Source organism: Dysidea avara, chromosome 2 (assembly GCF_963678975.1).
Source record: "Dysidea avara chromosome 2, odDysAvar1.4, whole genome shotgun sequence".
Classification (NCBI taxonomy): Eukaryota; Metazoa; Porifera; class Demospongiae; order Dictyoceratida; family Dysideidae; genus Dysidea; species Dysidea avara.
The window spans coordinates 49063763-49091648 of record NC_089273.1 but is presented as its reverse complement, the minus strand read 5'-3'; the positions used below and the strand labels follow the sequence as shown (position 1 = coordinate 49091648).

At 36.8% G+C, this 27886-nt stretch overlaps 1 protein-coding gene across 2 annotated transcripts; it reads right to left on the bottom strand.

Annotated features, from left to right (window-relative positions):
- Positions 1 to 151: 151 nt before the first annotated feature.
- LOC136247534 (lutropin-choriogonadotropic hormone receptor-like) lies at positions 152 to 22561 on the bottom strand. 2 transcript variants are annotated; one of them, XM_066039292.1, is made up of 12 exons: positions 22158 to 22561; positions 15556 to 15627; positions 15009 to 15080; positions 14672 to 14737; positions 14508 to 14579; positions 12714 to 12779; positions 11912 to 11983; positions 9606 to 9677; positions 7209 to 7277; positions 3391 to 4925; positions 489 to 736; positions 152 to 413 (listed from the first exon to the last, which is right to left on the bottom strand). In XM_066039292.1, the coding sequence occupies exons 1-12, from the start codon at positions 22499 to 22501 to the stop codon at positions 330 to 332; spliced, it is 2772 nt and encodes a 923-aa protein (XP_065895364.1). In that variant the 5' UTR covers positions 22502 to 22561; the 3' UTR covers positions 152 to 329. The 2 variants fall into 2 exon arrangements, with proteins under 2 accessions (XP_065895364.1, XP_065895363.1); XM_066039291.1 differs by having other exon boundaries at positions 152 to 736.
- Positions 22562 to 27886: the final 5325 nt, after the last annotated feature.

Genomic DNA, 27886 nt, shown 5'->3' with positions numbered 1-27886 from the left:
AGAATTGTTCACCACCAGGAACCAGCTTTACAAATACCAAATTATTTTTTGCCACAGTCCATCAACACCAGACAATACACTTAGATTTATACTGCCAACAGCTATTCAGCTAATACCCTCAATTACCAAAAGAGCTACTTTTACAGAACTGTTAAAGAATGGAAACCTGAGCAACACCTTTGAAATGCTAAAGTGATAATACATTATGCACAAAATTATCATTGTACAATAATATTATGAGTACATGTATGATATCTGTATAAAAGCTGATAAACTACACTAACACACACAACATTACAACAGATAGTAACACAATTATGTAATACTCTTCATGACACTTCAGCAGCACTACTAGTTGATGAAGCATGTTCATTACGAAAAACAACAACATCATCTTGCCCAACATCATCTTGCCCAACATCATCTTGCCCAACATCATCTTGCCCAACATCATCTTGCCCAACATCATCTTGCCCAACATCATCTTGTACATTGTCTTGTTGAGGTATATTGTCCAATGAACTACCACTATTGCACGGAGTGATGTCACGGTCACTACTAGCAACACCACTGTCACTGTCACTATGCTGCAGGGGAGTGGAGTAGTCTTTTGTTTGTTTTTCTTCTATCACAACATTCTTCATGATAGCAGTTGGTTCTGTATCATAAAAAACTGCATCCGACTCAAGTTCACGTGTTGGAGTGATGTTTTCTTGAATCGGAGAAAGAATTTTACCTACGTAAAAGAAGTACACTCAAAGTATATCTTGACTGCTCCATAGCATATGTACATTCATTGCATGTGTGTTTGAGTATTATATAGTGCAGAAATGAATGCTTGAATTGAGGATTTGAATGTTTGAATGAAAAACTGTGAAAGTTTTGTAAATTAACAAGTAAAAGAAAAATTTGGAATTTTAGTTGGGTTAAGAAAAAAGTCGTGAAACAAGGCAATAGCTAAAAAGTAGTGAAACATAAGAGATTGCCTATACCTGCAGATATACTAGGGACATTAATTTTAATCTCTATACTTCAGTCTATAAACAATTGTGTCTGTGAAAACAGACACAATTGTGCAAGCCTAGCATTGAATACAATGGGTGAAATACTTACGTATTATTAAAAAAATCAGAAAATTTTTAGAGCACTTTATTCTTAGTGAACAAAGTGCTAAACAGTAAAACCTGGATATCATCTTATTTGGAGTCTGAAAGGATATGCAAGTTATGGGGTGTGCTTACATCACATTGAAACAATAGTATGCAATCAAACTTTCTTCATTAGTTGCATATAGTGAAGAAAGAAAAATTACCCAGTAATTGATTCCCCTATTCATAGTGAACACGATGGTGCAAATTTCAACTTTGCATGTCATTCTGCTCGTAAGTTACAACTGTAACGTTTTCCCTATACTTGCTGTACAAATCGATTTTCTGTTGTTGGTACTTTGTAGGGCTGTAACTCCAAAAGTTATTGGCATATGAGACTGACACTTTGCCGAATTGTACACTTGGCTAAGTAGATTACAAAATAGGAAATAGGTATGTGCTACTGTGTCAGGTTTTTGCAGATCCGGTCACAAATTACATTAGATCAACAAAAGAAAGAATGGTACCAGGCATGCCATAAAATTAATTTTGTGTTGGAATGCGTATCCCAACAACCAATTACTGGATAGTAAAGCAGCTATTATGCTTCATTTTCCACCTGTTATACAGTGTTACAAATGCAGAATAGTAAAAGAAGCATCTCTGCAATCAATCCACTTATTGTGGAAAATAAGATCAATAAGCGTGATGACTAGCCATAGGAAAGCCACCACAAATCAGCACCCAATGGAGGACAAAGGTAAGTCCACGATGTGTGTATTGCACATACAGTGGTATGCCAAAAGCGACCTGTCGGGCTGAAGCAGCATCTAGCAACGAAAATCTCAAGCCCATAGCCTTAGCCGTTATTGAGTTACGCTTGACAATATGTGAAGGATTAGTAAATCAGTCAGTCAACAGAAAATTCCACTAAATGAAGAAAATTAAATCTTGTAGCAAATTATATTATTGAAAGCATTTTGGGTTGCACTGAAGATACTTTCAACTTGGTTATACCTTCCCAATACTGCCAAGGTGACATGAAGGTGTTGGTTTTGGGTGATATTTGGTCAGAAAAGTCCAAACCCTTACGATCCCTAATATACGGTACTATTGCATTGTATTAAAATCTGTATCCACCAGTGAGTGATGCATGCAGCGCATTTGGCTTCACATGCACCTGACTATAGACACCAAGCTGTAACATCAGTGTAACAACGATTCATCCCTGTAAACAACTACAACAGCTGACGTGTGTAATGTCCTGTAGTGTTTCCAATTGCACATGCCCCTAAGTATAGTAGGCCTGCGCCGATTATGCCAGCATAATTTGGGGTATAATAGGTAGCCAAAAGCATTGAGCACAATGCCAGCATAATAGGCACAATTTTTGTGTAATGGTCATCAGAGAAGCTGAAATTCTGTCTATTATGCATGATGCAAAATGGAGTAGTGCAAAAACTAGCTAAAAATCAGATTTACAGTTACGTTGTGAAAAAAATAGGAAGTCAAAGATCGATATACTCTAATAGAACAGTCAACGCATATAGAAATATCCTAATAAAACATTAGACACAATAATAGATCAGCATATTTGGAGCATAATGGGACACAACTGAGCATAATTGGAGCATAATAGGGAAAATTTTGGAGCATTGCTCAAAAGCATAATAGGCAATTTCAAAAGTATAATAGGCTCAGGCCTAAAGTATAGACATCCAACTTGACTTTACATTCGAACACTCCTATAGCAAATGAACGAACCATCAAGTTTCAGTACATTTGTTTATGCACTAGTTTCATACTCAGCAATTGATGACCTGCAGAGTAAAAACTTCTACAGTTTGCAAACAGTCATTGCTTTACATCAATAGAAAGGGCTCAGTCCACAAAATAAAATAATGTATCGACAAATAATATAGTGATGCTCTTTCGTATTAAAAATTTTCTTTTCGTAAACAATTTTGTACAGTACATTATTATCGTTGTGATCATTGCAACTTATTTTTGATTGAAAAGTTAGGTTCCTCATCTACCAATTTTCAAAATAGTAATGCAGCCAGCAAATTTTATTCTATGTTCACTGGAAAGCTGCTAAAATCTTACTCCGCTACAACAGCTACAGCAGTTCTTATTATTAATAGCAGCATTCAGTGACTTGAGGTACCACAACAATAAGTGACACAATATGGAGATCAGTGATGCTGGTCAAGTATTATACTGCAAAGCCAATAAGTTAAAATACCACAATAAACAAACTAAGTTATAACATTACACACAACACAACACAAAACATACATACTTTCTCTCAGTACATTAGGATCAGAAGATGCTGATCCACCAGAACTGGACGATTTCTTGGTAACTTGTTGTAGTTGACATTCGTTGCTTCCCATTGATGCCACACTGGGACGTTTACCAAGTAAACTCATAAATGAAGTGAATGTTGTCACAGATGTTATGCTTCCAAGACGGAACCGATTGCCTCCTAAATTATTGGTTGCAGCAGATGACAGTCCTCTTTGTCGATCCCTTCTACGCTTGTGGTATCCCTTACACAATCTAAGATGAGCGACTGCATCACACATTTGATTACGGAAACCACTTTGCATCAGTGAATAGAGCACTGGGTTAATGCAGGAATTTAATGGAAACAGGAAAATCAAGAAGTACTTTGAATCCTCAACTCTAATAAAAGGGTTTCCTCCAAAAGTACCTGCCAAGCCAAACACTGCAATGGGTAACCATATTGCAAAATCTGTTGCCACCAAGACAGCCATTTTTAAAGCAATCTTGAATTCTTGTCTAGCAGTTAAAGAAGAGGTCGTTTTCTTTACTCTGATGAATAGAATAACGTAACAAACTAAGATAAAGACACACACTGCACCAGTGAAGAATAACAGAAAGGCGATGTACACATGATCTGTTGTATCACTTGCATCAACTGGTAGACAAATAGACGCTTTACTATAACTACTGATGGTATCAGCAACTGGGAGAATAGCAAACAAGAAAGCAATGCTCCATACAACTACTAAGCAAACAGCTGTCCTGATAAGAGTCATAAACCTCCTTCCACTAAAAGTGAAAACAATTGTTGTCATTCTTTCAAATGTTATCAGACCAAGGATACAGATTGATGCAGTGCTGGATAGCACAGCAAAAAACCCTGCAGTCTTACAAGCCGCACTTCTCTCCCAATCAAAAGCTCTGTTAAAATAATTTCCAGCAGTGTCCAAATCTGCTGCTGCGATAAATAAGAGATACAATCCTAAACAGAAATCTGCAGCAGATAAATTCATTATCATCAATTGAGGGACAGTCAAAGATCTCTTTACAGCACCATACAGTAATACTGTGAAGACTAGAACATTTCCACACAGAGATATCACTATCACAAACCAGATTATAATTCTTAGTGAGAGATATTCTATTATGTCATAGCATGGATGAAATGGGTCGTCTCCATTAGGGGAGGAACAATTGAAGTTTCCCATACCAACTCGAAATGATGTTATAAGCACAGGACAATTGGAAATCAACCTAAAACGAGTTTGTGGCACACTACCACCACTGCCATCTGGAGCACGTACTTTATAGTCCTCGTACCAGCAACAGTGAATTTGATAGTGCACGGACAATTTTTCCAGTAGTGGGAATGTCTGATTTAATAAGATTGTCTGATTCAATAACAGTGTCTGATTCAATGACAACTCATTGCTAATGTAGGCTGGTGGGAACTGAGTCAATGATGGTACACCTGTGACATGAATCTCTTCAACAGTTAATCTGATGTCCTTGTAAGGTAGCCAGGGAAAGTCATTAAAATCCAAGTCCCTAATAATGAAATATATTTTCGTACATAAAATTTTGCACAAAGTTACCAAAAACACAGTGAAGTTTACATAAATTATTCATCTATCAGATACCATAATGTGTTCAATAACTTATTTCTAACGATAAGAGAGAAGAATATTATCACAGTGTAATGAATAGCAGGGATACCCTAAAAACAAAATGGCGCTTCCTAAAATATATCATTTTAGAAATTCCTTGTACGACAAAGGGCATTATTACAGAAGAGGCTTTCATTTCTAATGTCAAATTAAAAAAAAATAGAAACCTATTTTACAAGGTTGAATATTGAATTTGCCAATCCCAATAATTAGACTATGGTACAGCTCATTTAGAGGGTTACTAAATCACTTAGTTACCTGACATGCTCATTTAGTCACCTACACATGTTCATTTAGTAACCCCCCCTCAAGCAATTTTGTACATGATAAATAATTATAACACAAAAGGCACACTGCAGTACTTGATAATACTGTAATAGTCTTCTTCTCCGTGCTCCACAAATAATTCTGGACAAATAGTAGACTAAACTGACGTATGTACTGTTGCTCTAGCTGTTACTTTGGTTACCGGTCGAATAATTATTTTTGTGGGTGCTGTAAGGACTTCAGGAAGAAACCATTCCGCTGTTCTGCATTGCTCTTTCACCCCACACTCATGCTCTAGCTATAAAGGTACGTACTTTAAACCATAGTCTAAATAAGTTAGACACTGCGACCAGTGGGAACTAAGCGATTTAGTAACCCCTCTGGTCCTTAGTAGCGCCCTCGCTGCACTCAGGACGCTACAGCCTCAGGCCATTGGAGTTACTAAATTGCTTAGTTCCCTTGGTCTTGGTGTCTAACTATTATTTATTTGTTCTGCCTGACTGCCTTATACACCATATCACAAGGCTGGAGGCTTAACAACGCATTGCACGGCCACCATTGTACGTCACAATACCTAACTCACATCTGGCTCTGAGGAATATTTGCCCACTCGACCTTACCTTTCTTTTACCCTTCAATCAAAGCTGGTCGTCATCTTCATGCAACAAAACCAAATCAAGGTATTATTTTTTCTGAGTCAAAAATATCCACGAAGGGCATAGTAGATACCACAAGTTTATTTGAAGTACTCGCTACTGTAAGAGGTATAGTGGGCATCCAGTAATTACCTGTAGCTCTACAATACATTCACAAGGGTATGTCAACTTGGCTTTTTGCCATTAGCACACTCTTTCATTACAATTACAAGTGCTCAAAACAGCACATTTTTTTCAAATAATTCATAAAAAAATTCGCCTAATGTTGCGTTCTACTGTAAAATGTGACCAACTGAGCAAAAATCAACCTTTTTCGTAAAATTTGCTATAAAAATGTATTGAAAAAAATGGGTAACAATACGTACTGTACATGTGTTACATAAAATTTTGCATGTTTTAATCACTTCGGTATGTACTGAAACAATGCTCAAATCAAAAACACCTATACAATACCAGATTCATTGAGAGTAAGAAAATCTTTGTTTCATGCTTGCACAATGTACAGTATGTGAGATACATATGAGCATTTATTTACAATGCCGTAGAAATAAAGTTTACCACTGTCACTGTCAGTCAATTGTTGAAATGGCCTTTTTCTATGTTCCCATGAAGACATACAGGGAACAAACTATGCCTAACTGAGCCAAACCCTATCTTCATAGCTTGTTTCAGTGGTGAGATATGATCGATTAAATAAATGCCTGTAATTTAATTGCCGTATCGTTGCTGTTCAAGATTAATCGAGTTTATTGGTGTTCCAACTGTCTAGTGTTTACACCTCTGGTCTGTGGCCAGCTAAATAACTCATTAGAGCACATATTAAGCATAGGCGGAAAGGGGGGGGCTAGGGGGCTGAAGCCCCCCCCTTGGTCTGCTGAGGGGGGGCTTAGCCCCCCCTCAGAATGATATCACACCGAAATTATCTTTCTTGAAGTTGGGCTGAAAACCGTGATAAAGATCGAGATACTCTAATAGAGCAGTCACTCTAATAAAGTAGTCAGTGTGTAGCGAGCTATGTAAGGATTTTATGTAGTTTATCAGCTAGAAATGGTAGCTGGTGAGGTGGAAAACTCTTGTCAGTTGGTTGTGACCTTTTTTTTTTGGTTTCACCTTACCAAACTATAGAAATAAGTCTGGGTCAGCCCAGCGGAGCCCCCCCTCATATCAACTACTTCCTCCGCCGCTGATATTAAGTAAACATCAAGGAGATAATAAACAAACATATCACCACTACAACTTACAAGTATTCAATATGGCATCCCTTGAATGCATCACTATCAATTTGTTTGATATGATTGTTTCTTGCATCTCTACACAAAAGATACATACAGGGTACAATAACAAAATTATATGTGAAATATAATATGTGACCCGGTCTGTGAAAAGGGGTCTTATAACCTTTTGAATTTCATGTACTTGGCAACCTGTAACCAGACTTGCAAATGTGGTATCACCCTGAACTTTAGTCCCTTTATACCCCTAACATAGCACTATGGCTTGGTGTAATATGAAGGTGATAGGTTGAAAACATGAGGAGTTATGATTGAAAAGGCTATAAGACCCCTTTTCGCAGACCGGGTCACATATACTAGTGATGATATGGTAGACCCACCAATGTAATGCATTACATAGTACTACTATACTACTACACACACACACAACGGCATCGGAGTTGAGGGGGGAGGGAGAAAGCCATGGCTAAAAGCAACCTCCCCACCCTTGGGGCAGATTGAAACAATTAGCCAAAGCTTATACATACACACACGCAGAAATACATACGTACGTATCTCCATGTGAGAAGCCATACAACCACCACACAACAGCACCGTCTTATGGCATCACCGGTCCACCGCAACTGTCAATCCATTCACTTTATTAAACTCAAATGCGCCTGTAATTTTAGTCCTTGCACGTGATATCTGTTGCTCAAATATTTTCCCAGTTCCCATGCAGTAAGAAGTTTAAACAGTAGAAAGAGTGCCATATCCGTGGCATTATGATAGGCCTGCACCTAACATAACGGTATAATTTTAAGAATTATAGGTTTTTAAGAGCATAATTGCAGATTTATAGGGGATGTTTACAAGCATGATTTTAGAATAATTGGGCGTTGACGGGAATGATCAATGGAAGGGGTTGTAATTAGTTAAGTGTTATGCCTCCTAAGAATGATATCTTGTTGATGTTATGTTTGTAGGAGTGTGGCCTGAAAATTTAAAAATATCTCAAAACATTCAACTACTCTAATACAGCAGTCAACGTTTCATCTTAAATCTTCTGCTAAGTGAAGACATGGAACTTGCCATTACTTCTCATTGTGAAACTTGAGTATATCATATTACTACATGTACATCTTTTCCATGTATCAAACACAGTATTTATATAGGCTATTACATATAACTAGATCTATAACTAAACACTAAAAACTTGGCCATAGCAACATTTCATGAGATGAAGTACAGTATATAACTGCAATGAGCACAATTAACTCTACTCATTAGTTAGAGAAATGCTTTAGCTAAACTAGTTTTAAACAGTAATAAGTTAAACTGAAATTCATGTTTAGGTAAAAAGCAGACAATGGACTTTATTGGAATAATAGGTTAGATATGGAAATAAAATTAAAATAATAAGAATTGGTAAAATTTTTGGAAGAAATATTTGGTAAATATTTATGAGTATATTAGGCTCACATTGTGATGGAAAAAAGTTAGCTCGAATTGAGAGTGGTAACACTTCAAAGAGGGCAGTCTCGCTGTAGTGCGTGATTGTACAGGAGTTGATAACAACCGATGATTAAACCAGAAAGTATGAAGAGTTTAGTAAGTAGATTTATCAAGTAGTCTAAAGAGGATACTGAAAATGAAAGTGGCCAACCATGAACGCAGTGTGGTATTCAACACTCAGTTTGGGAACACCTGCAAGAGCAGACAGCCACGTTCCTTCAAAGTATGATGCTTCTCTTTGCGATTAACAACTGTTAAAGTAATCCTTGTAGTGTGAAGTACGTACAATGAACACAAAGGGAAACCTTCACATGACCTACAGCTATGCAATGTATATAGCTGTAGGGTTATTAGCTAGTGATAACACACCTGATAGCACATTTACTAGCTTGAACACTGTAAATATACTACGTACTAGCCTATGTCAAAATCGGTGCAGCTAAGGACAACCAGTATTCAAGAACAGTGTTTATACGATCTGGTACAGTCCACTTACAACGTCAGACATGTGTGGCATTTTGCTCATGGGCCATGTATCTTTTTGCGTGGGGAATCCAATGGCCATGAGTGGGAATTCCACGAGCATGTGTTGGGAATTCTATGGCCATGTGGGGCCAGGGCCATGCATGGTAAAGGCCATGTGCAATACATGATGAACACAGTGTAAATATTTATCCAGTGGTATATTTCATTACTATGCAAGTGCAGTGTAGCTACGTACAAGAGCATGTACACCAAACAAACTATATTATGCATGTGTACAGAAAAAAATCATGAAAAAAAAAAATTAATACTACAATATGTGTGTGTGCACAAACAGACACCCAAACTCTAACATGTACATACAAACGGACTATCAAAGTTCAAACTCTAGTACATATATACACTACACACATTAGACAAACTACTTACAAGCTGGCTAGGTGGCACATATCTCGACACATGTCATTTGGCAGCCTTGAAATATGATTGTTATGTATTATTCTAGATGAGACATACACCATAACAAGTTTTGAATACATACGTGATACATCCATAGTTTATAGAGTTAGATATTATGTTTACTATGGTACCGCTCAAACGTAACATCACACTCGCTCGCATCACTCTATTGCTTAAAAAACTTGCTAATTAAGGGCATGACACTTGTTTTCTTTGCGAGTATTCATCACATTTTGTATGGGATGAATGCTCATGAAGGAAATGGGTGCACGCTCTTTAATTAGTGAGTTTTTAATCACTCGCTGCGAGCAAGTGCGACGTTACGTTTGAGCGGTACCGTATATGTATGTAAATAGTGTTGTGTATTATAAGGCTAATATGATGCGACTTGGAAATTTAGCCATTGATCATCCATTAATTTATGTCACCTACTGGTTTCACAAGTACACCATTCATGCATAGTCACTTGCTGCAACACAACACAGTACTGCTACATGTGTAGCGTCAGTTAATAATCACTAATAATCATGTCAATGGCCATCACTTTTGCTATAGTAATTGTATTTATGGATTAGGCTGCTTGTGTACTATCAGTCTCTACAGTCAATGTAGTCAATACCCATCTCATAAAACATGACAGTTGTATTCTATTAGTTTTGTATGTTAAGTTGTAAAGCTACAGTACACATAAGTGGAAACTAGGACACCATAGTCACACTAATGATTAATCAAGAATATGTGACCCAATTTTAGAAAACCGTCAATATACACATTTTTTAAAATTTTGTTTTATTGTTTCTTTGTTGTCTATAGGGACAGAGGAATGGACTGACTAAGTCTCAGCTTCATAAGTTAAGCAGTGTGGGAAATACAGCACTTGACAGCCAGATGAGCAAATAAATATATATATGTATAGAAGCCATCAAGAAAATAATCTACAGGCACTTACGTACATACAATGGCATACGGAGTTGATTCTTAGCTCATTGTGTTTGCCATGAATTTGTGAATCCACCAAGGCATAGTTTTTTCCCAAGGTAAGCTAGAAGGAAGGCAAATTCAGTGAAGAAAGATCGTCGATAAATTCTTTCATCACCACAACGTAAACAAACATTTGTAATTCAGAACTCTCCGACCAGTGAGACAATAAAAACTTGCATAATTTTTTTTTCTGGAGCTTGCATTTTTACCCATTGGTTTTAATGCGTTTTATTACAAAAGTGTGTAGCTCGACAGTTTTCCCAAATTCAGTCACATACATATGTATGTAAAGTGAGTTTGGTGCTATATGGCTTACCATACATGGCCAGTTTGTCATGTGAGTGCTCGCATTATTTACGAGTATGTTTTGTGAGTGTTTGCTACTTACAGTACATTTAAAGAGTACTCACAAGTGCTCATTCCCTCCTATGTGTACTCAAGAGTTCTCCTGAGAAGCTGGATGATACGCATTCAGTGTGTGTGTGCTTGAGTGCGTGCGTGGGTGCGTGTGCATGTGTGTGTGTGTGTGCACGTGCGTGCGTGCGTGTGTGTGTAGGACATTGCACCATACCATGTATACATAGTACTGAGAGGTACTGCTATAAAGAGATTAAACATTATTGGGATAATACGTATATGTGACCAGATCTGCAAGAACCCTATTATGTTGGCACAATTTTCAAATTCCATTTAATTCCACTAGATAGTCAACTGAATTTTCAGTTCTGGAAGCCATGAACTTTCGAAGATACAACACTACAAAGTGGCAACAAACACAAATTGATTTGTACAGTAACAATACAAAAAAATAAACTACAGGCACTTAATTAAATGGTTATAACTTACAAATACAGTCCTCTACTGAGATGAAACTTACACCATCGGGTTGTCCATGAATAGGCGAATCCATTGTTGGCTAATTTTTGTGTTCCAGACCCTTGCTACAACCAGGGTGAATGCAAAAACATGAGAAAAAGTGATAGTGAACCATCCTCCAACGAGAGACAGACTAACACCTTCTCCTTGGGAGTACTGATACAAAACAAAAATTTTGGAGCTCTTCTTGCTTCAGGAATCATGATGTTACCACGCTTTTTGTTGTTATTACCTTCCTTCACTGTGAAACAGAAGCTCAAAGGTATTTCAGATTTTTTTCAATTTCATAAATATTTCACCTATTGCATTTGTTGCATTCTACTGTAACATTACACCTGCTAACATGTGGGATTCTTGCAGATCCAGTCACTTATATGTATGGCACTTAATATATTTAACAATACACTGTAGTAACTTACAGTTCATACAGGTTAATGAGTCCATAAAAATTGTTGGCCGGAAGTTTAGTGATACGATTATGTTCCAAATGACTGTAAACACAAATAAAAAGTAGCAAAAAGTGTATAACACACACACACACACACACACACACGCACACACACACACACCCACCCACGCACGCACGCACGCACGCACGCACGCACGCACACACACACACACGTACAAATGACACATGTATACACACCAATACTTTGAAGCTTATACGTACAGTACATTTATCAATAGAAGTACTAGACTGTTCTAGAACATTCTATGTATGTTCTATTAGAAGTCCTCAAAAAATGTGCACTCTATTAGAGTATTACAGGAGTAAATCATACAATGTAATACATCTATAAGTCTTCAATAATCGTCATTGTACCTGCTTAGAAAAGAGTAAAACAACCTCAAAGTCAGCCATGGATGGTTTTGGAGCCTTATAAAGTACAAAAAGAAGTGAAGTCTGCACAAAAACAGCCAAGGTGTGAAAAAATGGTGCGATCTTAAAAAGTCTGGGTGAAAAATTTGTGAAATCAAAGGTGGCGGCCAAGAAATGGCTGCAATGATGTTAATACTAATAAATTTTAACAAATAAATTTTAACAATGCACACAGCCATTCTCCATCCATAAATACTCCAAATGTACCTTATAGAGGCTCTACGAGATTACAAAAACCTCAGATTAGAGTGTTCAGTCTAAATTACATAGAGTAAAAATTCAGTAAATGTGCATAAAAAACATCACTTTTGTCAACACACAGTACAACAATTATCACTTACAGCTCTCCCAGCTCCATAAGGTTACTAACATTTGGCATCACATTGATCTTATTATGTGACATATCCCTAAATGTGTACAATAAAAACCACTAGTAATAACATAATAATTTAGGATACTACAACGGATCGAATAAGAGTGTTGTATTCACCACGGACAGTGAAGGCACAATTTTGTAGGTAAAAACTTTACATTACTGCTAGCTATGTACATGTATGTTGTTTCTGCAGCCTATACGTACATGGAATAGAGGTTCGGAGTTTTAAAACCTTTGGAGGTTTTGTACATGTAACTTTTGAAGGTGGTTTTATCTTTCTAAAATAAATTTCACTTGATATTACTTCGTTCATTAAATTCTTAAAAGTACATGCAGTACATGTAATCCATATATGGTGGCATGAATTTTTACTTCCTGAAACACCATACCAGCTTTGACAAATCTCAGCTCTAGTAGCATTATTCAGTACACACTAAAATTAACACAACATAAATATGGATCTGCAAGAAGCCCACATGTCCACACAAGCCTAATTTTACAGTAGAATGTATTTAATACAATGTGGTGAAAAAATACATAAAATTCTTTGCGTGTCTGTTTTAAAATGAAGGAAGGTTCTAACAACTTGGTATATTATTCCCCAAGCAAATTAAAGGAGTTTGAAAATCTTTTGTTTCATCTCAGTGCTCCCAAGGAGATGGAAGATATTAATGTTAGTGTACATTGCATTATACGTGTGGTTCCCTCTCATCTCTTTATCATGATTTTTTATCTTTACCTTGGTTGTAGGAAGGACCTGCAAGACATACTGTAAAAGCAGAAAATTTGACAGAAAAAAATATTTGACGAATTGAACAACTTGTCCATTTGACGAATTTAAATTTGACGGCTCATCTTGCTCACAGAAATCATGCACAGACCACTTTCAAATTTCAGATGGTGTCATGAAAGCGCAAGCAATAGTCATGGCAGCTGAAACAATAGCTTCGAGTATTATAGCTGTATCCAATGGTGAAACCGCGAGTGGTGTAGCTTATCTTGCATAGTGGGAGTAGGAGAATGCGCCTTGCAGGTGCCTCTGGCCCGGGTATGAAATCTGAAAGGTACAGGCTGGGACAATAGCTAGTATGTCTTCCTAGATCTTTGTCAGAACAAGTTGCGTAGGCTCATAGTTCTTCCCTTGGATTTCTCCATGTTTTCAATCTCTTTAGCTGGTGCTAAGACAGCAACATCTGGCGACATGTGGCACCCAATATGGGGCACAAGTTAGGCGAAAGAACTGACGATTTGAAGATTGTTCGCCAGTTTTGTAACCCGAATGAATGTATGATAAGACTCTCATTTGATTTCTGGTTGAAACTTGCAATGAAATTCGATTTTTTGTTAAAAGCCTTAGTTATACTCTTAATCAAGCTCTAAAAAGTTGTGGTACATAGAAAATTTAAATTTGATGATTTCAGTGAAAATTTGCCAACCACCAAATTTAATTCTATGCCCAATGTTCTGCTTATACAGTAACTTACCCAGCAATGGATTAGCCTGTCCCCAAGGAGCATGATGGTGAAAGTTACATCACGTTACAACCCAACATTCATAAGTTATACAGTGCCCATAGTTTATTTTCTGTTTTATCATTGTACAAATCAATCTTTCTGTTGTTACCACTTTGTAGTTCTGTAACTTCTAAAGCTCTCAGCTTGGAATGACTCAAAAAGGAAATGGAATTTGAAACATGCACAAAAATATCAGATGATTATTATGACAGAAATTATACAATATCAATGTACTGATTCCTTACAATATTTTCAATCTTGTATTGTTGACGAAGGAATTAGTGCCGACACTGCTTATAGCATTGTGGTCTGCATAGCTATAGAATATAAATCAATATGGAATATTACACACAGACACCTGCGCACTACAAAACACACTATTACACACATCAACACATAACAAACTCACAATGTTTCCAAACTCCTTAAATGTCCAAGATATGGCATTTCTTCTAAGCCATTATTGGCAATGTTCCTTTAAAAAAACATAATATAAATTACTACTTACAGAATATACATAGAACACACACTTATTTGTATTTACAAAAGCTAGCAGAAAACAGATGTTTATTTTAATAAAGAATCCTTTATCACAAAGAGAGCAGATATCAATGTCAGAATAAAACTGTTTAATGTTTGTGCACGTATTACGTACATTATTTATACTGATACACCTGCACAACATAGAATGATACATTTAATTCCACCAATTCATTAAACAGTGGTGTACACACTGATTCACTTACAGTGTAATTAGCTCTGTGTTATCAATTAGAGCATCGTCGTCGATTTTCTGCAGTTGTGTAGTATTCAAATATCTACAAAAATTCACACACATTGTGTAATATAAGTTATACAACTTACAGTTAGGACACACTGACTATAGCCTTGGTATTTAATTTGTGAGTAGCCATTGCCCTTGGGTTTCTAACTACAATAGTATAGAAACCATCAATGCATGCTAAGCCTTTTATTAAATTTTCAAGAACAAAAATGTAGCCAACTGTAGCTGATGAACATAGGTATAACATGTCCTAAACCACAAGTGACTATCTGCTGTGGGTAGTAACCCTAGTCATCAGTGTAATTTTTTCAATGCACAAATATAGTCATCATGGGGTTAATGAAATTATGTTTCAAAGAATTATTTAAATACTGTTACGCACACTCACATGACACACACACACACTGCACACACACACACAACACACGTACACAACACACACACACACACACACACACACACACACACACACACACACACACACACACACACACACACACACCACTTACAATCGTCTCAACTTGGGGAACTGCTTCATGTGCTCATAAGTGATATTTGTGATGTTGTTTCCATTGAGGAGTCTGAGGAAATACAAGTATGCAATCTTTTATACATGAACAAAGTCTACAGATGTATATATATATATACATGTAGCAGAAAAATGACCACTAGCTGCAAACGTTTGGTGAAGTGCAGGAGTAAAACAGGTACATATATATGTAGCTTGGAAGTTATTCAAACTCATTAGATTAAATTTATTGAAGTGTCAAGTGTCACTGCAACATTTTCTACATGCAGTACATATTCTACAGTTGCACTGATCTACGTGTTTGGGTATGTAAAATGACATCACTTTCTATAGATGTAACTAAACATGTTGCAATATACAGAAGCATTTTGAGGCGCACAAGACACAGATAAAGTTTTGTCACTGTACAACAATAAGGCCACTTGCCAAATCAGGCCACTACAACCATCCTTAAAATGTGTCATGTCTAATGCCAATAATCAGAACAGGTTATACATCATTTCTAAGGATCAGCAATTAGGAAATAGATCATCACACAGAGGGAAAAAAAGGAGCCATGCAGCTTCAGTGAATTTCCTTGTAATGATATGATTTATAAATAAGTTGTTGAATGTCAACATTTCCACAGGAAATTTCTCAATGGCTTTAGACCATTAGAACAGGAAGAATGGTCATGTAAAGGTACATATAATGGCAACTATTCTAAACAATGTTAGAGCATGCTAACGTTTCCTTATTGTAAGATCTCAATGTGTGTGTACGTGTGTGCGTGTGCGTGTGTGTGTGTGTGTGTGTGCACATCAACTGTCAACATTATCTACATTTTCAGAGTGTCATTTCAGAGCAATGTGAATGTATCAACTTAATCAATAGGACTGCAAACTGTACATTCACCACATACTTAAAATGAACGTTGCAAATCTACATAATCATTCCTTTTGTTCTGCGACCAATCAAAGATCAGAAAAGGTTGACAATATGTTATAGAGTCAGAAAAAGTGGATAATTTACTAATTTTCTAGTAACCATTTGCTGTTATAGGTATGAATATGATTTCTTTGGAGTGTTAATTGCTCCTTGGAGAGTCAGCAATTGCCGTCTGCCCAGTAATATTAACTGAGCAAGACAAACGGTGCTGTTTTTACACTGCCATAAACAGTAGCTTACGTAAGTATTTGATCCAGGAAAGTTTTGACAAATGTGGACAATCAAGAAAAAATTATATGAAACATTAATACTAAGAGCAAATAAAGACAATATCTTGACGAACTGCTGCAAGTGAATTGTCAAATTCTTAAAAATTTTACCCTTTGCCTGTATAGTATCATAGAGAGCAGGAACTCAGAAGTACCTCAAGTGTGCCTATAGTGGCACATCTGGGCTCTTTTAGAGAGGCTGGGGTATTATTATGATCATCAAAGATAGATACTGACAATATCTAATAAAGAAGTAACAGTGCTGATAAAGAGTGATCTGGGAGTGAAAGAAGCTCAACAATGTTATCATAAAATTAATATGGGGGGATTTCATTGCAACAACAATTTTGATTTCAGAAAGGATAAACTCATAACAGCATGCATTCCTTTCATACAGCACAGCTCAATCCTCAATGTAATTGATGGTCTTATCAACATATGTAGCTAGGCAGTAAACCCAGGCACCTAGCTTTCTAGATAAATGTTTTTAACTACTGAAGTTCATACTACGTACATGTATGCAGCTATAAAAGGAATGACTTAATGAGCACCGTAGCCAAGTGTCTATAAAATTAGTAAGAACTTTGCTCTGATGTGTAGGCAAATAAAATACCTCTACACATCAAACAGTATTACTGTAAGTGATCTATTCAAATCACAAGTAAGACTTATCAGCCATTACATGTAAACACGTGTTTCATCTACTTGTTCCAAGAAATAATCTCATATCATAAATAGCCAATGTCACTTAGCTTACAAGATCACCATAATCTGGCATAGCTTGAGGACCAAGTTTACCATAAATTATATGACATTGCTTGTGAGTTAAGATCACTGTATATGGCATTGTTTGAGGGCAAGTAAAGCATTCGCAAAAAAAAAGACAACAGGCACAGTCTACGTATGTAGCATAATCAGTGCTTGGTAGTGTATAGTGCTATATCTACTGTATGCATCTTAGTATACAATCAATAAAATAGGCTTTCCGTATCTACAATTCAAGAGTCAACGAAAACTTTCCAATGTAACTTGCACTACGACACACAAGACTCCTGTGTATGGTAACAGAAAGCGAATGAGAAACTGCATGCAATGTACACAAAAGGTTACATGCTATTGCCGTATTTCTATTGGTTAAATTGCCACACTTTCAACGGACATAAACACTGCTATCAAGCATCAAGTGGTGGCCGATTTTGAATAGTCGCAGCATCGATTTTTGTAACTAACTAAAGGTACTACAGCAATTAACCAAGTAAAACACCTTTGTGTGATTGTATTTAGCCCTATAGAGAGACACACAGCACACCACAGACAATTACACACTATACACCACAGCCTTACACAAACACAGACCACCCTGCACATATAAGGAAAATAAATGTGCCATGTCATCAATGCTTACAGTCAAACTCATTAGAGGACATCTACCGTTATTTTCCTATCTGATTTACTAAATACTGTACATGAAGGAATCTCATCAAAATGAACTTCAGGTCACAATTATATCCTCAAATAACTATCACTACAACTTCTATAATACAATTATACAAGTAACACACTACTAAAGTAACTAGACTGGGTAATAAAAATGTTATTGCTAGTCACACCCTTGTAAGCTAACCAAAACATAACCACATATCAAATACTATCTTATCTTATTCATGGGTAACCCGACTAAATACTGATATCCAATTAACATTCTTTATCTCAAGGAAACACTGTTGCATGGTAGCAAGAGTAAATAATAGGAGAAGAGAGCATCTAACTCAGTATTACTCCATCGAAATGAGCCTTTACTCTTGATGGTGCACATTCAAAAATGTACCAGAACTTTATCCTTTGATGGTACGCATAACATGCTTTAAAATACTAAGGATTTAGTTGCTATTATACCACAGCAGTATGATGCTAGTCACCATTTATAAACATACTCTAGCTTATGTTGCTTGAATACACATACACATGAATAGTACAATGGCTCGAATAACCAAATAACCCCATACTAGCTATATAGCGTGCTTTTGTGACATGTACATAAATTAAATTATTAAGAGTGTGTGCTTTGTTAAAATAAATAAATTAAATTATCCTCGTGTGTTGCTATAAGCGTGTGTGCTTGTTTATTTGCATGGCATATAAACTATAGATAGCACAAGAATTAACTGTGATTAGGGTTGTTTTATTTCTCATATGTGATACACATATACCAATGTCTTCAGGAACAACATAACAAAAACACAAAACATGATAGCTGGAAAGTTTAACAATACAAGCAATGACCTAATGAGGGCACTTTATTGTCAGTGCTATGTCAGCGTGTATGCCTGCTACCTGTATGACATTATTTCAAGAGATTTAGCAGTTCAACGTGCTACTCCAAAAGGAGCTACAGTAGAACCTGTGTTACGGTCACCTGGATTAAGCGGTCACCTCTGTATAACGGCCATGGACACGAGGTCCCAAATATTTTCCCATACAAATGTATGCCATTAAGCGGTCACCTGTCTAACGCGTATAACGGCCAACCAAGAATTCGCCTATGAATCACTGTATACATAACTTTCTCCTTCATATAGTGGTCGCTACCTTTTATGGTGGCTTGTTAAGCCAACTGTCTGGCACTACGGCACCGTTTCAAGTAATGACAATTATCACGCTTCCAGCCTTTCAATGAATACTATATAACCTATCATGATCAGGCTTCATTGCTTAAACGTATTCAATAGCTAGAACCAATTAACATTCATAACAAGCTCACCTTGTCCTTTCTGTACTAAAATATTACTGCATTGCAGTTGGCGCGAGCCTCTTAATAATAATCACTCATTTATAACGGCAATAGCCACTAAAATGCTGCTGACCACCTTATACAGGTTTTCTCTATAACAGCCACCTGTATATAAAGGCCAGATATATCTGGTCCCAAGGTGACCATTATAGACAGGTTCCACTGTATATGGAAGAAGTAACTAATTTACAAATACAGTAACACCATCTCACACAAGTGCAAGAGATTAAAAAACCAGCTAAGTAAAGGGCGTGGCACCCATTTCACTCACGTGATTTCAAAATGGGATGCATACTCATGAGCGAAATTGATGCCATGTCCTTTAATTAGCTTGTCTTTAATTGCTCGTACTCTCACGAGACAACATTACATTTGAGCAGTATTGTACAATGTGGGATTTATACAGAACAATATCATATAAACCCCTTCCATAGTCATCATCGCTGCAGTCATGTGCTACAACTTCAAGATTTTGGGCTAATATCCATTTTTTCCACATTGCAATTATTTTGGGCTAATAAATTCCATTTTTTCCACATTGCAATTATTAGTACATTCACAAGTGATTTTCTATGAAACAAACACAACAAAACTACATTGTCTACATTGCCACAAGCAGCTAAAGTAATATTGGTCCCATGACAATAACACAAGTGATCATTATTGTACCAACTGATGGTTATGTAATCTAAACACAAACCACTTCTAACCATCAGTTCACTTTTGTGTGTACAATGTTGTTATGATAACTGTGGTCTGTGGTCTCAAACTGTTTCCATCATTGTAATACAACATACAGCAAACAGGGAAAGTTTTGCAGTACAAAAAGTTTAGCGGGACAAAAAGTTCGCGATTAAGGCTTACCAAGATTATTGGTAGTAAAAAGTTTGCAATAAAGCTTAAAAGTATAAATAACATGTAGTAAAATTGCTTCAATTTAGTGGAGAAACATTTGCAGTTTACTTTGAAATTGCAAAACCAAAACTTTCCCAGTGTACAGTATGAGTTTATTGAGCCACTTATGGAGGTCATGTCAAGCAAATTATTACCGAGTGAGAATAAAACTGCAAACCTTCAGTTGTCACATACTACCTTAGGGCCACTACTTCTTACAGAGTGAGAATAACATTGCAAACCTTAGTAGCATTTAGAAGTATAAACATTGTCAGTTGATTTACATAAATTATATCAAGCAAAACAACATGTGTTACCATGGTGACAGCATGAATACTATAATATAACTGACAAGGTATTCACCACCCACAGTAAATTATTAAATTATTTGGCATTTGTGATCAGCGATGTCATGTTTTCCTCAAAATTGGCATTGGAAAATGTCACTTTTCAACATTGCAGTATTCATAGAATGCAAACACAGACTCTTTGGCTGCCATGCTACCTACCCAGTGAATCACCTGTGTACTACTGAAGTACTATGAGTTAACACAGACAAATCTAGAACTATTAACCCACAGGAGGCTGTACCATGTCACACAGGTTGAGGTGTGGACACTACCTGAACATTCATCTGTGACACATACACACAGTAAACGTTAGTCTCACGTAGCCAGACCCTATTTCTCTGCATGGTGCTTATCGATTGGAAATTATAAGTGCCTGCTCCAAAATTTCCAGTCGATAAGTGCCGTGCGGAAAAATAGGGTCTGGCTACGCGAGACTAAGTACACGTACAGTACAGTTTATTAGGTAATCTCACACACTGAATGACGACACTACACACATTAATAAGATGCATTGCTTATAACGACAGGCAGTTTATTTTTATCCGTAGAGGTACAGCACTTTCAATTCACTGTTTTCTGAATATTTTATTGAGACTGACAAAACTAACAAATGTACTTATCTAGGGAAAATGTTTCTTCTCCTATGAACAAAATTAATGTAAAGTTTTTCTTTGTTCCATTGCTTACGCAGCTTCTATTCTGAATGGCATAAAATGATTTGATGGGTGATCTTTACCTCAAATTCTGTACAAGATTTAACATCTTTATAATTTTCCTAGGTGTCTGTCAAAATTTTATGGTAAGATTTCAAAGTTGAATATCCAGAATATTGGACTCACATAATGTTAAGTACAGAAATTCAAGGGGTAGTCACTACCAATAGTCCTGTAGAACCATCTGCAACCAGGATCAAAATCGAATCAAGCGATCAAGAGTTAAACTTGGACTGAATCAAGCAATCAAGACATGCTACAAAGTGGTGATTGAGCATTTACGAAAATGTGTTAAATTATCAAGCACTCAAGACCCATTTTCAGGCAAAATGAAGCGATCAAGGTATAATTTTGTTGATCAAGAACTTTGATCCCAGTCGCAGATGGTTCTACAGGCCTATTGGTAGTGGCTACCCCTTGAAATTATTTGTTGTGACATAAGGTATCAGATTTTAATATCTCTACTGGCTGTACAAGATTTCAAATAGTTGCAGACACCTCAACTATGCCAACTCATTTCAGAAGGTCTGCCTTAAGTTTGTAAGTCGGTAGTCCTACACCACTCCATGTAGCTACAAGGGTAGCTGGTTCATCTCACATTAACTACATTACACACCAGTGTCTTACACTACACTTACAAACACGTGATGTTTTCATACACATCTCCAGATCCAACCGGTAGCCTATCCAACATGGTCCTGTTCAACAAGTCCGCAATGCTGTCTTCGTCGTTTCCCATCGTGCTATAGGAACAATCGATCGTATATCTGTCCCCTATTAGCCTGTCATCTTCATGACAATCTTCGAATGCTTGATGGTATAGATCTTTCAGATTCAAGCCCTCATTGAGACTGTCGATTGTTCCACACGCACACCCATGTTCCTCAAACACGTCGGGGTCCAAGCTCGGATCATCATTACAGATAACGCCATGAACTATCGCCAACCTGAACACATATAGAAAAAGGAATAGCAACTTCATCCTCTACTTCATCATGACGAATGCTAAATCATTAGGGGAAACGGTTCGCCCTATAAATCACGTGCTTCATGCAGATAATTATTATACGCGCGCCCCCTATATATTCATTTCCTGCAGTGGAAACTGCAAAACAATAATTATACTTCTCTGTAGAGGCCTCAGGGATTTTTGTTCCCGATGATCAATTGATACTGAAAATTAAATGTTGTATTTATTCATTCGGCATAGTTTTCAGTTGCAGGTTTCTGACTCCCTACCGGCTTCACAGGCTTACTGTTAGCTAGCAGATCCCTACAGAGGGATAGTTGTGTAATAATAACAGTGTTGTATAGTATGCTGTATACTGAGAAATGTACAACAAATAAAGTGAATAAACAAATAACCAAAATGGTATACAAAATTACAAATGACATGATATAGTTATGCACATCTGAAAATGTTACTATTATGTACTTGTCAATTTCATGCCCCACCCCCCCATCCCGGGGAGGGTGGGGGATACAGGGGATTTGACAAATCATGGTGTCAAATTCCCCACTACTGGGGCAAAATCGGCTGTCAAATCTCCACTATGTCCCCACCCCCATAGTAGGGGATTTGACAACACCTCTAAACCTGCCCAGTGGCTAGCAAAATTATAGCAAATTCGATTTTATTGTTTAGAAATGCAACTAACGAAAATTGGTCAGTGAAGTCAATTGCCCCAGGGATGGGGACAAGAAGCAATGTCAAATCCCACCTGGGGTGTTGGGACGCCCCGGGGTGGTGGGGTGGGGCATGAAATTAACAAGTGCATTACACTGCAATGATCATGGTGGAGGAAAAAATCAAAATCATTAATCGTAATAGTTGGATATTAGAACACTATGCAAAGTAAAATTTCATGTAGCTATATATAATCAGACATTGATGAGATACCTTCCTGGAATATACAGCAGTCAGTGTATTGCTGGAACTTAAACAAAAACACAATTCAGTGGGGGTTTTGATTAAAAATTAAAATATATATAGTAACATGACCTAGCTATCAAGATGATTTGCAAGATTAATGTTCATAATCTGCTGAGTATCAACAGCAGTCAGATTACATAAGCTTATCAGTGTAAAGAACCTTAAGTAAAGATGTACATACACCTGTGCTTACGAAACAGTGCCATTCGTATGCTGAGACATTAACTGCTAACTACTATTTATCAAGATCATTAAGATAAAATGATTTTCTTATCAAGAAATAGATATTGCCATTATCATACGGTCAAGCCTATTTCACCAAAGTACATGCATGTATATATACTGCTCACATATATAGCATTATATTACAAGTAATGACAACAATAGTATATACAGCCAGGATTACAAGTACCAATAGGGCCTTTGGCGCTTATAAGCTCCTGGTACATAAGCCTTTCTAACTACATAATCAATGTACTGGAAGCCTGCATGGAGCAATACTTAGCTACACCTAGGAATCTAGTTATGCTGCAGAAGAATATATAACAAAACAGCTGGAACATATTATGATTCAATTGACACATAGGATACAGTTAGCTATGTATAATAAAATCTGCTTCACTGTTGAAGCCATAAACAACAAACTTGATGTCAGCATTCACTCCCTTCAGTTCAATGTTGATCACTGAGTACATTATTATAACACTTTTTTATTATTATTATTAGTAGTAGTAGTAGTAGTTTACAGTGACCAGCACTGAAGGTCTGACAACAACTTGTGCTGCAGCCTTAGGATTACCTAACCTAATATTGAAGTGTGCACAATAGACACATTACCTATAAGTTAGCTACCAAGGTTCAATTTGCAATTGACACTGGTGTAATTATATGTACGTAAATCTTATAGCATTTTAATTTTTTTATTTTATTACAAATTAGGTACACATTATCGTGGGCCATTGGTTACCCCAATCCCAATGTGTCTCAGGCATTTTTATAAGTGTTTAGATAAGTGAACTGTTTGGATAACTTAAGTCCCTGATTTATGTACAGAGCTACTCTAATAGAACATACACCTGTTCTCTAAATCCTCTTATTTCCTATTTCAGATAAACAAGGGCAAGGGGGTCTACCATACTTGATTTGTTTCATGTTGACAACTACATAATGATCAGTTCTTAGTATAGCTCACTACAGTACTACCTGCCCGGCCACAAATATGTTACAACATACATTACACTACACAATAATGAACATATGAATGGATTTAAATGCAGGAACATAACTTGCATGCATACCTATTTGACACATTGTCATATTTTAAAATTTTGAAAGATTGTGCATAACTTTCTCATAGTTAACACAGCAGAACTAGTGTACATAATGCAGTTCAGTGTACATAATGGCCTGTATGGTCTGAACCATCCATCGTATAGTACTTCTTCAAATGTGCTATTTGTATGTACAAACTAATGTCTGCCCAATAGAATTAATAAGGTCAAGAAGTGTATCAGAGTCAGTTTAAAATTTGGATGTCCATGTACAGTTATATTTAGTCCTACAGTATGTAAGTATTGTACGTCTACAGTATGTGTTGTCTGAAGTGCATCCTTAATCTGAGTGACCCGGGCCTGTGAAAATAGGGCATGTGGGCACAAACTATACCCCATCACATAACATGTCATATTTCAGTACTGGAATAGAGTGTTTTCATTCTGTAACTTGTATCGTAAAGCCAACTAAAGGTGTGATAATTAAGTGTTAAAAATTTCATGACCACAGAGTCATGTGCATGGAATGCAAAGTTATGACACATCAAAGTGTGAAAAAGTAGGCAATTTTTATGTGTCCACATGCCCTATTTTTGCAGGCCTGGTCACAATTATTATAGTTATTATAATTAAAATAATATTTGTTATGTTCAAAATCTGAGGTAATGCTCCTAGACCTCTGCACCTATTACCTAATCTTACATTTGGAAACTCAGTACCTTTTCAATATATCCTGGCTACTTCATATAATTTTATTACTTACCTGCTGTGCATGCAACACAACTATCTACATACAATGTGCGCTCTGTACTGAGGGTCAGGCAGAACCAAACTCAAACTGTTATGGCACATACATGCATGGTCTGCTAAAAAGTGTGTTAGTTTGGAAAAGAGCCCTTTTCTGTCAACATGTCGTAATTCCACTGGATGTTTCAACATTTCATCGATATGCTTAAACAGATCCTGCAAAAAACTCAATACAACACTGTCTGACTAAGGAAGCACAGCAATATGTTATACTGTAAATAACAAGGATTGTAATATTATTATTTTCTCCTTTCTCCCACGTTTTCAAACATACTTTTTTGTGACAACTTTAAACAGGCTGTAGGACCAGGTGTCCTACAGACCTTCAACACTTGTTCTGTAAAGGCCTTAATAACAAAAATTAATAGTAGTTTTCACTGAGGCTCATGTAGTATTACATAATTATGACAGTGGCGGATCTAGAGGGGGGACACAGTGGGCATGTACCACCTTGAGGCTCCCACCCCCCACCCCCTTCCCCCAACACACACACATACAAAATATCTACACACAAGATCGAGATACTCTATTTACTTTAGGCTCATAGACTGATCCCTATAAATGCAGCATGATTAAATTTATTACTATGATTCAGATATTTGCGCATAAAACTAGTATACACTGTATACTACTCCATGTAAAATATCTGTGCCCTTTAGACCATCTGCTTATATAGCTACTTTCTACTCTGGTCATGGTGCACCTCCCTTAGTCAAACTCTGGATCCGCCTTTGTAGGTGCTTACACATCTACAATATTCATATGCATGTTTGCATTTATCTGCAGCAAGGTAAGAAATCATACAGGCTGATTATATTGTTGTATGGTCGGTCACACACAATAACAGATCTCCAGGATGGAGCATTTGGGGCAAATTCCCCTCCCCTTCCTTTGTGAGGAGCCATACTTCTTTTGATTGAAATAATATGCTAACCTTGTCCGGCCAAATGTGCCCTTACTAATACTATTATTTACTGCAAACTCTGCCAATGGATAACACAATAGCATAGCACTGAAGGGACTAGCCTAGGTTATGCATAGTAATCTAGTGACAGTACTAGTGCGTGTGTGTGTATATATCTGTAAGCTACCGGCATACTGATTGCACTTTATAACTTTTTACATTAATGCAACGTTCCTAGTTGCCATGGGATGATAAACTGTAGTTTATAGTGCTCACACTTACAGCTCCCATTAAAACTGGTTGTGACAAATCATAATAAGTTGCAGGGTTTCATTAACTTTGAAAGAGTTGATACAGGAATGAGTTTTAGTTATGTGGTCTGACATTTGCAGCATGTTCACGTGTTAGAGAACTGCCCCATTCCAATAATTTAGCTGCCTTGAAAACAGTAATTATAAATGTATGCAAGAAAAGCAGGAAGAAGATGAGGGACTGTCAAGAACATCAGAAACTGATAATTACCGATATTCACATCTGGCCGACAAACCGATTTTTGATCAACGATTACTCGGTGAATCACTAATACTACTTATACTGTGTGATAATGCACCTATCAATGTTATCCCCCACCTACCCCCTCCCGGGCGTAGTGGGGGAAGTGGTGGGGATTTGACTTTTTGAAAAATCAAATTCTCCACCCATGGGGGAACGACTAGTGGTCAAATCTCCATGTAGTATGGCTGTTAGGTACTTTAGGAAACAGGTCAATTCCTTTAGCTTGCAAGTTAAAATAAACGCCTAAAATTTCGAGCGGTCAAATGCCCCACTAGTGGGGCAGAGTTTCAGATCAAATCAGGTCAAAATCCCCTAGTAAGCCCGGGAGGGGGATAGTGGGGCTTAACATTGATAGGTGCATAACTAACAGAAGCATAATAAGTTGCCAAATGAGATACCGTAATTCGCTTTATTTTCGTGCAAAAATTTCCGTGATAAAATTTTTCATGAAAAAATATTTTCGTATGATTTATGTAAATGACTGCCCTATTAGAGTAGTTCGATCTTGTATAAAAATTTTCGTACAAATTTTACATACGAAGTGTGTGTACAAAACAAATTACGGTATTCATAGCATTATTTGGTTAGCAGTTACATGACTTTTCGTTGCATTTGGACTGCCTACACTTTACAGTACAAGCAACACCATACCACCACAGCTATTCTCATATGGTGGGGCTTGCTAAAACTTGCCCCAATTATTAAAACTTGTAACATTCTCATTTTTCAATTGTTTAATTGAGTCACCAGTGACAAAGTAAAGTTTACAATGGCTTTTTTGCAGTGTAACTGTTCATGTAATACTTTTTATTTTTAGTGTATGTAAAGTGTTCCTTCACGTACGTAGTACATATACACAATATAGATTTCTGATTGCCACTATCCATTTTGGACTAC